The 18,270-nt window shown below is 40.5% G+C and overlaps 1 protein-coding gene across 4 annotated transcripts in view; it reads right to left on the bottom strand.

Moving 5' to 3' along the window:
* Positions 1-924: 924 nt before the first annotated feature.
* Positions 925-18,270, bottom strand: part of Csrnp3 (cysteine and serine rich nuclear protein 3) — a 184,103-nt gene continuing 166,757 nt past the window's right edge. For 3 of the 4 annotated variants that reach the window (XM_029536619.1, XM_021193094.2, XM_021193095.2), the window contains 2 exons: positions 5,651-5,947; positions 925-3,438 (listed from right to left, as the gene is read on the bottom strand). In XM_029536619.1, the coding sequence (XP_029392479.1) occupies positions 2,386-3,438; positions 5,651-5,947 (1,350 nt within the window). In that variant the 3' untranslated portion in view covers positions 925-2,385. The remainder of the gene's footprint in view (positions 3,439-5,650; positions 5,948-18,270) is intronic. The other variant, XM_021193093.1, reaches the window with a different exon arrangement.

Raw genomic sequence — 18,270 nt, 5'->3', positions numbered from 1 at the left:
TTATCTCACTTGAATAGAGAGGAAGAAAGATCTGTTTCTTAAGTACCCTTTTGGGAAAAGCTAAGGCTGCAAAAGAGAAACCCAGTGAGACAAAAAAAAAAAAAAAACTTCATACCTTGTGAAAATAAAGCTGGGCTCAAAGAAACATCTCTGAGGATCTAGGAAGTGGACTGTCATTCACCAAATCAACCCTAATCAGGATTACCCTGGGCTGCCCCACACTCTGTTCCAAGAACAGCCTGCGAGTGCCCCACCAGGAGACACTTGCAGAGGTTGGAATGGACCAGCAAATATGGAACACAGAATTCTTTCATTAGCTTGAACGAAGGAACAATAGTTTTTTTGTCATTTCTTCTCTGAACCCCCTGCCCTTTAGATTGTGTGGGCAGGAGGCAGCCTAACTGGAAACCAAACACTAATGATGGCAATGCTGGACATATTACTACAGTCTGAGTAGATCCCCACCAGATTAGCCCACCGATCAACCAAAAGGAGTAGCCGGCCCCCATTACTGCTTTCAATAAATAGCATGACAAACCCAAAGTCCTTTTAATGATAGTAAAAATTAGTGTTCATTTAGTCTTGAGGTGGCTTAGAGAAGAAACAACTCCACAAGCGAACACACTTTCCCCACATGGAGTTTAAGTAGAGTCTCACCAGAGGACTCTGCAGCACACAGAAGCCTGGTCAGATCAAATAGTATTCTGTAAGGAACTGAAATCTGAAAGTTATTCAAATGCCCACATCAAGGAGGCATCAAAAACTTAGAAGATGCCGTTACTACAAAGCAGGGCTGTGTCTACCTTCTAAATAGCCATAAAGCATGAGAAATGATATCACAATACAATGTCAGAACTGGAAAACAGATTCAACAGGATGACTGCATCGGGGTGGGGGTGGGGGTGGGGGTGGGGGTGGGGGGACCGGAACACTCGTTCTATAGATGCTTAAGCTGATGGGAAAGAAGTTGCTCCAAGTCCTCCGAGGCTTGAAGCAGGCATTCTGGAGGCGGTCGGGGGTGTGTCTCCTTTCTATCCATTCTCTTGACTAAGGAAGAGAATGAGAGGTGGCTGCCTTCGCAATGCATTCTGGGCTGGGCTGCTGACTACCCCAGGCAAGACAGATTTTTTAAAAAAAAAAAAGCTCCACAAAATGAAGCCTAGTGGGTAAGTAGGCCCCCTGGCCTGCCTTTGATCAGCTAGTCGTTAAGTGGAAATCTCATTACACATTTCTGCATTTGTAGAGACCGGTTGAAGGGGCTGTAGATGGGATGCTGAGGTTCTGCCCCCACCCCCACCCCCACCCCCCAGCCTTCTCTCTGTAAGGATTGAGTTAGGTCCTAGTAGCAGTGAAGGAAAACAAGAAACAAGTCATTTTCCTTCATGTCATTGGAAGAATCCTCTCTCTAGTGTATGAACCTTAGTTACTTTTTTTTTTAATAATTAAAAAAAATATTTCAAAGCCTTCTGAGACCCCCATCCCACACGAGGTACCATGAAGGGGCACTAAAGTGCATTCTGAAGGAGGGAGTTGAGTTTAAAGGTGCTGTCCAAGCTAATAAACAAGATGACACTGTTTGAAAAGGAAAGGCAATTCCGTCTATCTCAGCTGAGGGAGAGCGGAGGACTAGACCCTCGCCAGAGGATTGTCCTAACTCTTAACGTGAGAGAAAACTGCATAAGGACCTGCACATATAGACTCATTTGTCCCAAATAGCAAAAATAGGCCTATTTCATCCTTAAGAAAGTATTTGCAAATCTGCTCAGTCATGATCGTAAAAATGTGGGTGGATTCCAGATGCAATCGTCTGGGCATGCTCTGTGTGGTGCTAGCTAACACGTCTTCAGCTTCAATGAACATGCTGTTCATTTTCTTCAAAGCATGACTTCTAAACTACCATAAATAAAATACACAAGAAACGATTCAATCTTTTTTTTTCTTACAATAATTACTTTTACATTAAAAAGTCACCATCATCTTAAGATATATCGAAAAATTAGGACTCTAAATCTGCTTGTTTTCTAGTCTTAGTTAACAATCTTGCACAGGCCCGATAATCTAAAACTTGGAGCTATGATCTGCATAGCTTGGCAGGTTTCACACAGTTTGACAGGTAGGCAACTGTGAGATATGCATTTTTTTTTTTTAAATTTAGCATTTTCTATCAAAACAGTTCAAAATCGTTTAAAATCCCCATAGCGACTGTATTTGTGCCACGCCACAGTTGGGAAGCTAGAAAGGAAGGAAGGAAGGAAATACTGTCTGGAAGATTAATCACAGTCCACATAATTCTTGGTCTTCAGGTTTAAACAACGATGAACCCAGCAAAGGCAATACAGTGCCTGAAATAGAAGACTTGGTCCTATAATAGAATAATTTAAGCAACTAAACGGGGACCGTTTCCACCACGGGGGACTGAATGCACTCCTCATGCAATCTGCTCTTTTCTGCAAGGCTCAAAGGATTTTCTGCAGGATGCTCTGAAATGTGGCTGTCGCCATTCAATGTGGAGACGAACCCTTCCTGGGCAGGGCCTTTCAAGTATGAGTGAAACTCCACTTGGGGAAGATTGGACCTGTGTTCAGGATACAAGGGGTTGCAGGGCACCCCACTATCGTTTTCAGAGGTGGGGCAGCAAACGATGACAGACGGATTGGCAGCTGGGTAGTGGGAGGCTCCATAGGCCTCTTCCGCTTGCCTGGCGTAGTCAACAAACCGCTCTGGGGTCATGGCGTAAGGCACCAGCGAAAGGGCACCGTTTTTGACAGTATCTCTATCAGAATAGTTCTCAGAGAGCTGGCTAGGAGGTCCTGGGATGTGACTATCTATTTGGTAGTAGAGAGTTGAAGAGCTAGCGTAAAATGAAGCATTTTTTGTGTGGCTTTCATGAACTGCGGTGCCATCGGAGTAACAGAGGACAGATGGAAGGGGGACGACTTCCGTATGGGCTCCGAGCCCTTCTACAAAGCTGTCTCCCTTTTCGTCGTCGTCATCTTCCTCCTCCTCTTCTTCTTCTTCCTCCTCCTCCTCCTCTTCCTCATCTGATTCACTGGGAGCCAGGCTTTGGGTGCTAGAGTCAGTGGCTCCACTGCAGAAACTGCTTCCGTCCTCCTCCTCTTCCTCCTCGTCTCCTTGGCAATCCAGTTCCTCCTGCAGGTGCAGCACAGCAGCCTGGGGTTCGGTTTCAATCTCGAAATTGTCTGCGATGGCATATTCTACAGAGTGAGCGACAGGGCCCATGGAAGGACCGTGGGTGCTTATCTCTCCGTGGCAGCCGTTCAGCGTGGGGGTTTGCTGCTCTCGGTTCTTCTCCAGTTCAAGTTTCATTATTGTGTGCAAAAAATGAGTCCGGACACGGATAGGATTAAATTCAATTCTACCTGCTGTGTTACTACAGCCTTCTTTAGTGCAGCCACATGGGAAAGACATACGATCCACCTTGGAAGGAAGAACACAGATTAGCAGCAAGGAACTATTTCAGAGCAAATACAATCAAGGACTTTGCAACAACTCCTCTGAATGAAGTCACGTACTCAGGATCTACTTGCTTCTTAGCAAATGGCAAATAAGCCCGGGGAAGTGAAGACTTAAGTTGTGGCAGCGACCCGTTTCTACATGTATGTTTAAAACAGTGGTGGCTGGAGGATAATTGAGATTTTAAATTTGATTGTGCCCTCAGGGCTTTTGAATTTCTCCACTCTCTACTTCCCTTCCCTGTTTGCGTTTGATTTTGTTCCCATCTTGCAACCCCTGTTCCCTTCTGGCTCATTCCAACTCACTCACCCGCTTATAAGTCACAGGCAGACTGTTCCCCGGGGACCCCTAGTCTAACTTCGATGACATCATCATACGCTACTCAGTTCTTCCCTTTTATCAGATGACCTACACTGCTCCGGATGTCTGGGGTGACACTACTTAGGGTCACCCAGCGCCATACTGCTATCGTCTGGACGCTGTGTCTTCTCAGCAGACCCTTGATATGTGGATGCAAGTTGTTTGCCCTGTTTCCCTCTTGAGAATAGAAGCCCATTCCAAATGGACCTCTCCTGTGCCAAAGAATGCAACTGTAGGGAATCGGGAGACCTGCAAGCTGAAGACCAGCCCAAAAATGTTAGCTCAGTGGGGGTAGAGTATTTGCCTATTATGTCCGAGAGGCACCAGACTCAAAACAGGAAAGAAAGGAGAGAGGGGACGGAGAGGGAAAATGCTCCCATCAGTTGCTCAGAAGGAAACTGCCCTGCCCTTGGCTTTGAACGGCCTTTCTCTTTTGAAGCGAATTGAACAATTTTTTTCCTTTTAAATGGATAAAACTATTTCTGCATAAAGCAAAAGCAGGTAACCATTCACAAGGCTCCACTAAATTTCAGATGGATAGGACCGGAGAGTCACTTTTTCAAAGAATTGATAAACAATTGCTTTTCTTTTTAATTCATTTTAAAGAGATAGTTTTCAAAGTATAGCCATCCCAGTGAGGCAAGAAAAGCCATTCCCGCTATTTTTCATATAAACTTAAAGTTCAGCCTCCGAGAAACGAGACAGACTTTCCGCCGTTTATGAGGTTATTCTCAAATTGTAAAAAAATTTTCTCCTTGCTGCTTCTTCGTTCTCCTCAAGCCAATCTTGTTGCCACCATCAGACAGATGTCCTTTTCTTGTTAAGGAAACAGTCGCAGCCCCAAGTAAGGGCTGCAAATTGTAAGTCTATTTTATGTTTCATTGAAAAGGGGTAGGAGAGCATTTGGGAGTCTGCAACCATGTCATCTCAGGACTGTGAAGTCCATCACAGGCAACAGATAGGCCAAGTGCCTGCGCCCCTGGAAAACCTTGTTCACAGATAAGTTAGATTCCGCCATCTGTTTGACAGCATCTCAACCTGCTCACTGTAAAAATGACAGAGCCCCAAGTGTTTCCCTGACATGCCTACTTCAAACAAGGTAGGAGTATAACTTGCTTTTTGGTTTTTTATTTTAAAAATTGCTTGTTTTTTGTTTTAAAGGTTTTTATTTTTAATTATTGTTTGTTTTTTTTTTGTTTTAAAGATTTATTTATTTTATTTGTATGAGTACACTGTAGCTGTCTTTGGACACGCACCAGAAGAGGGCATTGGATCGATCCCATTACAGATGGTTGTGAGCCATCACGTGGTTGCTGGGATTTGAACTCAGGACCTCTGGAAGAGCAGTCAGTGCTCCTAACCGCTGAGCCATCTCTCCAGCTCCACAATTTGCTTTTTAAAAGGTCTGTCTGGCTAGGGACTTCTCCAGCAAGTCTATACCATTGGTGATGGATTGTTACTTACACCCCGTGGATGAACCAGAAAATATGAACTGAAATGGAGCAGACAGGGTCCTCTCCAAGACTGTGTGTAAAAAAGCTAAAATAAACTGGTGTAATGACCAAATCTGGGAGGAAACACCTTCAATAAACTCAGCTGCAGTTTGAATTGCCATTCACAGTATGCACAGTATAAGCATTTTATGAATGCCTTTGAATTAGGGCATTTCTTTCCCCTTGAATTATGTATCTTTCCTTGCCAGTATTTTTTTTTTTTCTTCAGGTAAAAAAAAATATCTTATTGTACACATGACTGCTTCTTTCTGGGGTGGCATGCGACAGTCATTTTTTCAGATGTGCGAGCTCCCAATCCTTACCTGACATTTAATGCCTGCCAGGCTGCAGGTACACGTTTCTGGATCGCAGAACACTCTGCAGTCACAGCCGCAGTCCTCCCGAGACAGACGGATGGCCCGCAGTTCGTGCTTCTCTTCAACGTCGATCTTCTTCACCCCCGAGGCTCGCAGCAGAGCTCTCCGCTTTTTTGTGGGCAGGGGTTGTAGGAAGAAGTATTCATCCACTTCTGTGTTGTCTAAATCAATATCGTCATCGGAAATGTCATCCACGGTCAGAGTGCTAGCTTCCTCAGACTCTACAGTGCCATTCTTAGTCATCTATGAACACAAGGAAGCAAACAAGGATGTCATTTGGTCAGAGTCCAAAAATCCCCACTTCAGTGTGGCTGAGGATGAATGAGATGAGCTGTCACGCATAGAGTTCCCGGGACAGCAGAAGTCAGAGGAAGGAGAAACAATGGTGTTGAAATAAATGGCTTTTTAAATGCTCTGGCCACAGAAGATGCTTAAACGCAACCCTTAACCTCTCATCGTTAGTGACTACAGATACAGCTGGGGAGACCCGTAGTATAACCAGACCGGAGGTTACAGACACCCACACCCGAGAGCTGTCTTTACACTCAGCTCACAGTGACATCTCTGATGTCAGAGGAAGTGCGCCCTGGATCAGAAGTGACCCCATCTCAGTGGGAGCCATGACCACCTTACTCAGCAAACATCACGTCCTTGAAATAATATGTGTGTCTCTCAGGCCCCTGAAAAGCACGCCTACGGGACATAAAGTTGCACTGTGCTGCTGGGATCACAAGAACAGTTCTTACCCGGAACAATCCAAGAATGAGGGCATGATAGAAGTAATCTGTCAGTTCAGCATGCTCTCAGTGAGACAAGGACATAGATTAATGCTGGCAGGGACTCATCAACCCACGGCTGAGACAAACTGCATTCTCGAAGGAGTGCATGCAGGCCTCCCTCTGTGCAAAAGCTTGTTTTCTAAGTAATGGCTCATGGGAACACTCGCTCCTTGCCTACTCATGATGGCTGTGGATATATATATATATATATATATATATATATATATATATATATATCTTTTCCATATTAATCTCATTCATCAGTAAGCCCTAAATGTAGATTTCACTTGTTATGATTATAAAAACACCTATTGTTTCCTTCATGCAAGACATCTTGAAAAAGTTTTCCCTGAACATGAGCAGAATATTTTTGTGAGGAGCAGCTTAGTAATAAAGGCAAACACTTCATAAGAAGTAAATCAAGGATGTTCTAAATATAGAAGGTAGTTTAATTATTTAATTTATTACCCTGTAAATTTCATTAATTATGGCTATGACTGTGCTTGGTGAACTTGACAATTCATCCATTAAGTAGTGAAAATACTCTAGAGATCACAGATATCCTTTCATCTCTGTAGGAAAGAGTCCCTATTTAGATAGAAATATTTACTATTTAGATTGTCCAACTCTGAGTGTCCTGCAGAGAAAAATTAAAATTAGACTTTTACCCCCACGTAGGGAAATTTCCAGAGAAGAAAGGACCAGGAATAAGTGCATGTAAGATATAATGTGACAAGGCCCTGTGGTATATTTTCTAAAGCTACTTAGTTATGTTTTGTGACTATTTCAGAACTTGATCCTGTCATCTCAGAAAATCTTTATTATTGGACATGGTTTCTTAGTATGATCCATTCTATATTTTCTCCTTGGCATTTGAATGAAAGTGTTCATATGAGGACATGTATGTGTAGATATGCATGTATGTACACATATATGTAAGTGAGGGGTTGATGCTAGGTTATCTTAGTCTACTATTCTTTGTCTTAGTTTTTTTATTTTTGAGGGGGGGAGGGTCTCTTACTGAACCTGGAGTTTCCTGTTCAGTTATACTGACTGAATAACATGCCCCCAGGATCTGTCTGTCTCAAATTCCCCTGTCTCTACTTGCCATGCTCAGCTCTTTTTGTGGGAGATGGACTTAAACTCAAGTCCTTACACACAAGTACTTTCTGACTGGGCTTTCTGCCCAACCCAGCATCCTTTATATATATACTGCTTAAACTGGGATGTCCAATATCACAAAGTAACTTTGGTTGTAGTTAGCATTTCTACTGAGTCTCTCTTACTAACAATCCACATGTTTCCAGTTATAGAGATTTGATGTTCCAAGACATTCAAATGCAAAACCATCTAGCATCCTAGATTTTCACTGAGCACCAAGGTCTCTTTTAGCTAATCCCTGGCCGGTCTATGTGACTTGCAGCAAGCTTCTGACTCTAGTACATGTAGATGCTCATTCCAGTACGTTCTTTTCGTCCTATTTATATTACCTTACATTTTACTGCACACTATACTCTAGTGATGTTACTTTGCTACACGGTCACAACAAAATCTATAGCTTACGTGGCAAGTCACAGATTTCTCCCCCTGGCCTCCAAAAGAGGAGGAAACAGCTATCATAAGAAATACAAAATCTTAAAGCAAGATGAAATGAGGCCAAGGGTGGGAGCATGGGCCTGTAATCTCAGCACTCAACAACAGAAAGACAAAGACGGTGAATTTGAAGTCAGCCTGGGCAATATTGTGAAACAGTTTTTACCTCAAAGGAATAAGAAGTGAGATTTTTAGCAAGCATTTACAACCATAGTAAAGTTGTTAGGGTAGCATAATCAATTGGCACCTAACAATTAAGAAAAAAAATTAAATATTGGTATGTCTTACTAAAGATTAAGTATACTCTGACTATAAATGATAGAAATAAATTCCAGATCTTGTATAATTCATATTCCTCTGTTACAAATAATTTCATTTCAAAATAAAAGACTAAGAATCAAAATTCCTTCCCACATAGCTACAATCTGTTTGCACTCTTGTTCGAGAGCTGTATTTTTTCCCCCAAATCACCTACAACATAGAGGTGATCTTATGAGATTTGCCACCCCCTCCCCTGCCCCTTCTCCCTGCAACTCTTCAAGATCATATTTCATGAAGACTGGGGACAATGTAGTTAAGCTTGATCAATCAGCTTGCCCAGTTTCTGGCTTCTGTGTTGCTTCTATCAGTTGCTCCCACACCCCACCTCATTTCTATGGTGCAGCAACTCACAGAAAGGATTGTAAAAGAAGACAGGCTTACTGTTTGAGAGGGCGCAGTCCGCCGCGGCAGGAGCACAGGAGCACAGGAGCAGGAATATGAGACAGCCTTGCATTGCTGAGAAGACCAGGAAACGGAGAGCAGGTAGCTTGCTCCCTCTCTCCCCGTTCTATTAATCCCAGGAGACAGTGCCACCTACATTTAGAGCAGGACTTCTATCCTCAGTTAAACCTCTCTGGAAACAATGTCTCAGATATGTGTCTCCTGGGTGATTCTGAACCCAGTCCAACTGACAGTGGAGATCAGTCATCATGGTTGCCTTTCAGACATGTTCCGTACCACACCCCTTAACTGCAGTCTGTGCCCAATTTTTCTTTTGAAGTCAAAGCTTCCACCACACAATTTAAATGCTCTTTACGATTTGGCTGCTACACATGCTGCTTTTAAATGTATTTTCCCCATTGAGAGCAATACAGGAGGAAGCCAAGAAACTCTTCCTGTAGTGCTCCTCCTGTATTCTTTCCCCTCCTGTATTCTTTCCCCTCCCCTCCCAAGATCAGGTGCAAAGATCCAGGGGCTCTACTGGCATCACCTCTTCTGCTTCTGCATGTACTCCAGGGCCTTCTTCCCTACTAAGAACATTCAGGTTCTACGAGACTTTCTCCCATGACATGACTGATGTTTTCAATGGTTTTTCCTACCTCAAAACAGAACCACTGAGTTGCCAGACATTGCTCTTCACAAGGAGACTCCATATTTTATACACCAGTGAGTCTCAGACTCCTTGAGATCCCTCCTGTGCAGACTGAAAGGATCCAATTCTCATGTTGTATTCTAGGTCTATATCTTAGAGTTTTAAAGGTTCCAGTGGTACCTGGTACAGGGCTGGGACAAGCTAATATGCTCATTAGTTGATTGGATGGTTTTAATTTGGAATGCTTAATTTGAAAGTACTTGTTATTGGATATGCTATTTAAAACACAAAATAACTGTTCAGACACACAGCATAAATAATAAATGCTTTGAACCATACACTCACTTTTGAGGAGGTTCAAAGCTACATAAAGCCTTCAGAATGGGAGAAAAACTCTTAGCCACCTATGCACATGACCAGGCACTAATATATAAAACATTAAAAAATTAAACCATTCCCAATTAAAATCATTCAGTCAACAAATGGGCATACTATTAACTGGTCAGTTTTCAAAGGAAGAAATACAAATGATCAATAATTGCATAAAAAATTCATTCAACATTTTTAGCAATAGAAAAATTAAAATTAAGAATACACTGATACTCCATTTCAACCTGGGTCAGAACATCATCAACAAAATAAATGACAACAAATAACATTCTAATATAGATGTCTGGAAAACAAAGCACTTATACTCTGCTCATAGGAACACAAACTACTGTAGCCATTATGGAAATAAGCATGAAAGTTCCTTAGTAAATACCACACAGAACTATCATATGATCCAGTAGTTCCACTCCTGGCTATAAACCTAAAGGAACCTAAGTCAATACACCACAGTGGTTAATCTTGTGAACCCATGTTTGTTACAGCATGTCACAGCTAAGCTAGGGAACCAGCCAAACACCCATTAACACAGTACCAGATAAAATAGGATACACATTCCAATGGAATTATTACTTAATTTTAAGGAAGAATAAGATTAAGTCAGTTGTAGGAAAATAGATAAAACTAGAAATCATCATGTCAAGTTAAAGAAAAATAGATTCAGAAAAACAAATATTTTTATATGTAAAATCTACAACTAATACATATATTTAAATATATCATGTGTGAATTATTATATATAGATGTCATATATGCCTATAGGAACTAGAAACAGAAGTAGGAGAAATAAGATGTACTGGGAGAAGTAAAACAAATATAGCTTCTCTTCTTTCATATGCAGAATCTGTCTATCCATCCATATGTATGTATGTATGTATGTATTATGTATGTATGTGAGTCTGCCCATCCATCCATCACCTATCATCTAACACTATCAATGATTGATACAAATGCAGAACAGGGATTTTTTTTTTAAGGAATGAAGAACATCAGAAAGGGCCACAATGAGGGTACATAAACACAGTTCAATGATATACATGTATGAAAATGTTATGGTGAAATCCATTATTTTTACACTAACTGACAATAAGTCATTTTTTTTTAAAAGCCAGGCATGGTGGTGCACACCTGTAATTTCAGTATCTGGGAAGAAATGGCAAGAGGGTTTTAAGTTTGAGGGTCAGCCCCAAACACATATAAAAACCCATTTCAAAAGACCAAGGTATAGAGATGTACCTTGATGACAGAGCGTTTGACTAGCAACATACACACACACAAACACACACACACACACACACACAAATGGGAGAGAGAAAGAGAGAGAGAGAGAGAGAGAGAGAGAGAGAGAGAGAGAGAGAGAGAGAGAGAGAGAGAGTGTTATAAGTACTATCAAGCCTGGCCTTTAATTCTGCTCTGGTTTGCATGTGAAAGTCGAAGTGATTCTGTGTATCAGAAGCTATTCTAATGCATTTTACCTGCATTAGTGCATTTAGCATCACAGACTCATAAAGTAGATATCACTATATTTGTTCACCCAGTTAAAAAAAATGGAGGAACTAAAATGATAGTTTGTCCAAGATCACAAGGGCTCTAGGTCATTATCTAAATAATCGGATTACATAAAGCTTCTATCAACTACAGCCATCGCCCGTAGACACACATTTTACATAATTAACAATTTCTGGACTTAGTCACCAGGTGTGCGGGCACATAACCCAATCACAATAGATTTTACTAAACGGACAAGGAATCTAATAGTTTTAACTCTGTTCAGAATGATTTCTGGGCTGGGGTTAACACAGAATGCTTGAGGGCACGCAGTAGACACATCTAAGAGGGGTTGGCAAAGGAAGCTTCGATCTGAATTTGGACCAGCAGTCAGACCAACAGAGGAGGCAGAAGCTCCACCCTGAGCAATAGTGTTTTCAAAAGTCTGATAAAGGCCCAAAGGGACCCTGTCCGAGAAGCTCTAGAAATACCACTCCTGGGCATATAGCCAGAAGATGTTCCAACTGGTAATAAGGACACATGCTCCACTATGTTCATAGCAGCTTTATTTATAATAGCCAGACACAGGAAAGAACCCAGATGTCCCTCAACAGAGAAATGGATACAGAAAATGTGGTACATTTACACAATGGAGTACTACTCAGCTATTAAAAACAATGAATTTATGAAATTCTTAGGCAAATGGATGGATCTGGAGGATATCATCCTGAGTGAGGTCCAATTACAAAAGAACACACATGATATGCACTCACTGATAAGTGGATATTTGCCCAGAAACATAGAGTAGCCAAGATACAATTTGCAAAACTCATGAAACTCAAGAATAAGGAAGACCAAAGTGTGAATACTTCGTTCCTTCTTGAAGGGGAAACAAAATATCCCTGGAAGAAGTTAGAGAGACAAAGTTAAGAGCAGAGATTGAAGGAAAGACCATCCAGAGACTGCTCCACCCGGGGATCCATCCCATAAACAACCACCAAACCCAGACACTATTTCATATGCCAGCAAGATTTTGCTGACATGACCCTGATATAGCTGTTTTCTGTGAGGCTATGCCAGTGCCTGGCAAATACAGAAGTGGATGCTCACAGTCATCTATTGGATGGAACACAGGGTCCCCAGTGAAGGAGCTAGAGAAAGAACTCAAGGAGCTGAATAGGTGCAACCTTACAGGAGGAACAACAATATGAACTAACCAGTACCCCAGAGCTTGTGTCTCTAGCTACATATGTAGCAGAGGATGGCCTAGTTGACCATCAATGTGAGGAGAGGCCCTTGGTCTTGAGAAGATTCTATGCCCAGTATAGAGGAATGCCAGGGCCAGGAAGTGGGAGTGGATGGGTTGGGGAGCAGGGAGAGAGGAGAGGGTATAGGGGATTTTCAGAGAGGAAACTGGGAAAGAGGATAGCATTTTAAATGTAAATGAAGAAAATAGCTAATAAAAAATAAAACAAAAAAACATAAACAAAACAAAACAAACAAAACAACAACAAATTTCCAATGGAAAATACAGCACTGCTCACATATCCTAAAACAAGTCATGAAATTAAAAATGAAGGAATGCCTTTAAGAAAAATCTGATATAGACCAGAACAGGGTGCGTTCATTAGCTTGCATGTTATCTGGGTGATTGGGCTCATGGGATCTCTCTCACTCTTGGTCCTTAAGCAATGAAAAGTGGAAAGAAAAATGGAAGTAAGGGCTAGTCCTTCAAAGCGAAGCTTCTCTTTTTTCTCTCGCCTTAGCTGATGAACACTTGGTTTATGATTTGATTCCATTATTTTGATTTTATATTTTTCTCCACTTCTATGCATTTGTGTATTTCATACTGTTTGCCCTGTAAGATATAGTCCTGAGCTGCACCACTGAAAACTCTGGGCATGGAAGTTTACTCCTGAGCATCTGTATAAACCCCTTTAGACTCATTCTGGGAATAAAAGTGTTATAACCTGCCTTAGAATGATAGAATTCAAGCATTTCAATTCTGAAAGTTCGAACACACTGTAAGTATTAGCATTTCAGAAGCTCATTTTGTACCTCTAGACACAGCAGAGACACCAGACACAGTAGTGTGAGAATCAGAGGGTGATTCTGGATTCTTTGAGATGAATGCGGGGTGCCCCCCCAAAGTGACATTCTGCTTTTTTCTTTCATTTTAATTGTTGACTTAATTTGTTTCCACATAACTTAATTATTATTATTAATAATTTCATATACTCACATAAGAAGTTTTGAAAAAAAATCTATGGCCATTCTTGCCCCTCCAGTTCCTTCTCTACCTCCCTACAACTTTCCCCTCCCAACTGCGAGGAATGCTGCCTTTTTCTTTTAAACCCACTAAACCCATTTCCTGCTGCATGTACACACATGGGAGTAGGACCATCTCCTGGACCATGGGTAACCATAAATCTATCTTACTTCATTCCAAAGTAGATAAATTCTACTGTCAATACATTTCCTGATCCAGAAACAATGATATAAATAAATGTATACAAATGAAAGAAAACTATAACGTAAGGGGAAACAATTATATCAAATTACAAGTCAATTACTCCTCAGTTCTGAGACAGTCAAGGCAGAGGAAAGGCTCCACTTTGAAAGATTAACATTTATTTCCATTTTATTTAATTGTTTATGGACCGAGAAACGGACAGATTCTGTGAGCTCAATAATCTGGATAACATGGAGCCTAATGAATGCATTGTGTTCAAGAAAGAATAAGGTTAAAATTTTTGGTGCCATTAAGAACAGAAAACAACCAATTCAATGCAAAGTGGTTTCAATGAGAAAAAAGATGAAAATATGAACAACTCAAGTGTTATGTAAAATTGAAAATAAGATCACTCAAATAAAGCACTTAAATTGTGTCTAGTAATGATATGCTCTGGTCCTTACAAAATTACTAACATAAATAAAGAAGAAATTGGGAATATGACTGAAAAGTCACTCTATTCTAGAAGCACCAATTGCCATGCATCCCAGCAAGGATTCTGCTTCTGAGAGGGGCCTGGGATACTGCATGATCAGTATCAAGTTCTGAGCTCCATAATATCATGTGAAAGCAGAAGGATGTATTTTATAGTTGGGAAGACCGGCGTGTGCGAAAGCTCATTTGTCCAAATCTTACTAACAAATGGCTGATGTTACTCACAATTAAATTTGGGATTTACTTGACCCAAAAATTGTTTCCAAATAGTCAAGACAAGTTTATAGAGATAATTCTTTAAAATGATGGTAGAAAATATTTACAGACAGCTTTTTTTTTAAGCATCAAATAAAACCAAACAATCAAACAAAATAAACAACCAGGCAAACAAAAGATCATTGGATAACAGTTAGGATTGGAGAGTTGACTTCTGTACAATAGTGGGCCAAAAGACAAAGAATGGTACATACTTCTTCCAGTTTAGCTCCTTCAGAAATACAGGGTAGGATTCACACACAGGGAACAGAAGATACAAACAAAAACAGAACACTTGGGGTGGGGGCGTCTCAATTCCGATGGAAATACTGTTACGAGACACTGGCCCACTCTGAGTGACTTATGTGGGAGTCCTGATTTTCTCAGCTTAGTCATTTATTGTGTATTGCATCTAACCAACATAGCTTTTTCCCAATTTACAGTAATATCATACCACATTAGTTTTACTGGCTGATTTCACATATATTTCTCCTATTGTATTGTGTATACACTGTGGGTAAAGCCTCTGTTTGTCTTGCTTTTTATTCTATTTCTGGCACCTTGGTAATGTTAAGTCTCACATAATTGGTTAATAAATTGATTTTAGTAAATGAATAGATTTTCTTAACCACTATGCAATACTACTAGTTCCTATGGCAAGTATGGAGCTTTAGAATGGAGAGTAGTCTGCCTTCTAAGGACCTTCGAGTCTGCTGGAGAAAAGAGTGTAATAAATATGACACAGTGTAGTAAGTACACTAATATATATAATATATATGATATATTAATATGCAATGCTATATATTTAATACAGCTATATAGATATATTTATATATTTATTAGATGTACATATATTTATATTTTGTTTATTATTTATATTATACAAATATATAATTATATATAAATTATGAAAATATGCAAGATAAGTATAATAGTTTATTTATGTATATGCATGCACACACACACACACACACACACTGTAGAAGTAAGAGGAGGAAGAAAGTAAAAGGTAAAAGGAAGGCAAGGTACCAAGATAAATGCATATTTATTTATTTGCTTTTCTGATTTCATAGTGTCTTAGAAGAAAATGATCTTAAAATCAGAGATGGGAGAACAGACCTGTCAGGAAGGATTTATAGCAAAGATGAGGAAGTAGCGGCGTGGAAGAGCTCTCCGCTGCTTTGTGTGAGAATCCTCGGGCCCAGACGACTCACGCTTCACAATAATGAAAAAGTGTAAGTTATGATTGCTCATTGTAACATCTGTGAGGAGTCTCGGGGAGAGAAATTAAATGATGATCAAAATGGGAATGAATTGTTTTTAAAAAATGCTAATCCTGGAAAACAATATTCTAAAAAGAATGATTAAACAGATGGTCTCCGTAAAGGGGATAAATGAGAGCCATGCATACTAAGCTACTGACGGGGTTCGTGAGGGAGAAAACCAACCATTGTTCAGGTGAACTCTATGCAGAACCTCAATATAGAAAAGCTAAAACCAAGGAGCAGAAACCTGAGTCTCCAGCTCTGCTGGACCCTGTTCCCACAATCTACGCAAAACAGCCGGAAAGCCCAATGCTGTTGTTTTGAGAATTTGCTTTTCTTTTATAAGCCTAGGAACTCATTTTGAGGCTGGGAGAAGATTCCATAAACATTCTTGACATGAAACAATAGTATTTAATTAACAAGTATGGTTGTCTAAAGAAAACGGCTTTGACAATAGTGACTCGGCTTCCGCTGCACTACCTGGGTGACCAGGAAGGAGACTTACGTCATTTATATCCACCAGTGACAGGGGCTCTTTACTGGCAAGGATCCCTGGTGGAGGTCACAGCGAGGTGATGTGTGAGCCACTCACCCCATTCCTCTTAAGGGTCACTGCTTTGTCAGAATTTCTTAGACTTAGCTCTGCCTTGTAAAATAGTTTTAAGATAAAACCCTGGACAAGGACAACACAATTGTTGTTAAAATACAACTAAGCTTGATATTTAGCATTAGAGAGAGCTCTGCACCTGGAGACACTAAAGCTTTTTATTTATATCAGGAAGCATATTTGGCTTAATTTGAGGTTTGCTTGCCTGCTTAGCTCTTCTTTTACTTGCTTCTTTGGTCTACTTACTTACTAGGAACAGACTGATCAAGGTCCCAAAGCTATTGTAGTCTTCATGTGCACTTACAGAAAGAACATACTTGAGTTGAGAGCAGATAATATAATAACATTCCTGCACACTGGGAAGATCTTTACACTGGTGCATCTGTAGGTCTAGTTCAAGTAGCATGAGGTGGATACTAGTGAACAGAATTTTACTGAGGTGGGGAATCCAGGGCAACAAAATCCCTGCCCCAGCAGACTCAGTGGGAAGAACTAGGAATGTTGAACAGTGCAGAACAGAAATACATAGAAACCATAAACTCTGTTCAGATATGTGTCTGTCTACAAGCACTGCTTTTAAACACTTGGAGTTCCAACAATCAATATATTTTGGGTTCCACAGTGCCAATTTGGGATTAAAGGTATGAAATACGATAGCAGGTTTCTCTGTAGAAGATAGACCTCTCAGTTAAAGCTGGTTTAAGAAGACACACGATTTTAACTAAGTCATGCATTCTGGGTAATCAGACAGGGGTAATCCATGCTACTGGGTACAAGATATATTTTGTATGAAAGACTTCCTAGAATGACCTAGTTTATGAGGTCTTTGGCAAACTGAGGGAAAACATTCATTACACTTGGATACTTAGTCAATTTTATGTTATATCTCTTCAGTTTATTAGCTATGACCTTCACGTGGCAAATTAAAACCATTTTAATTACTTCAGCCAGAACGTATGCAAGATAATGAGGCCTTCTAGCTTGATCAGTAATCTGAAATCACAAGAACTCTCTGGAATCTGTAGCACCACAGAAGTCACCAGAAATGATTATGTCAACATATAACATCTTTTCTAAAAACGCATCCTTCTCGCAGATTAGAGCAATATTGCCTCTTTCAGTGACAAATAATAAGAAGGATGCATCCAACAGCATGCCAGGACATACTTAAGCGACAGACACAATGAAAGCACAATTATCATTGTGCATGTCTGGCAAGATCTGGGGCTCAGATATTCCCTTCCTAGCTAATTTCTGAGAGATCATGGGGAAGAATGAAATCACAATTCATCCCAGTAAGCAACATCACTGGGTGCACCCATATTAAATTAGGAGCATTTATGCAGAACTTTTCATGAATTAAAAAATAATATTTCTTGCATAGGAAGAATGTAAAAATTCGACTACATATGCTTAATTGTTCCCTGCCCACTAAAATACTGCAATCATCTGAAAGAACACATTCTTTTTTTTTTTTTTCAAGGTGTTCCACATGGGAGAGGTTTATTATGCGGGAATGGGGGGGGCAGCGAAGCGGGTAGAAGGGTAGAGAAGAGGAGAGAGAGAGAGAGAGAGAGAGAGAGAGAGAGAGAGAGAGAGAGAGAGAGGAGGGGTTGGCTTCCTCTCTTATATGGAAAATGACATCACACCAAATGGATTATGGGATAGAAGGTCGTTATCCTGGCAACACAGGTAAAGAGTCACATGGTTAGGCAGGGCTTGCAGTATCCTGGTGCTAACATTCCTCCCTTCTTGTTATTATAAAAGAAGGGGAGAAAAAGAGAGGGGAAACCAATGGTGAAGAGGGAATAGGGGCGTTGTGTCTCTTAAGCTACTTCCTGCTGTTTAGGGGTGTAGTCAGGGTATATCTGGTCTTCACCATTGGAGTCCA

Source organism: Mus pahari, chromosome 3 (genome assembly GCF_900095145.1).
Source record: "Mus pahari chromosome 3, PAHARI_EIJ_v1.1, whole genome shotgun sequence".
Classification (NCBI taxonomy): Eukaryota; Metazoa; Chordata; class Mammalia; order Rodentia; family Muridae; genus Mus; species Mus pahari.
Note: the sequence above shows the minus strand (reverse complement) of the source record. Positions and strands in the feature narration are given on the sequence as shown.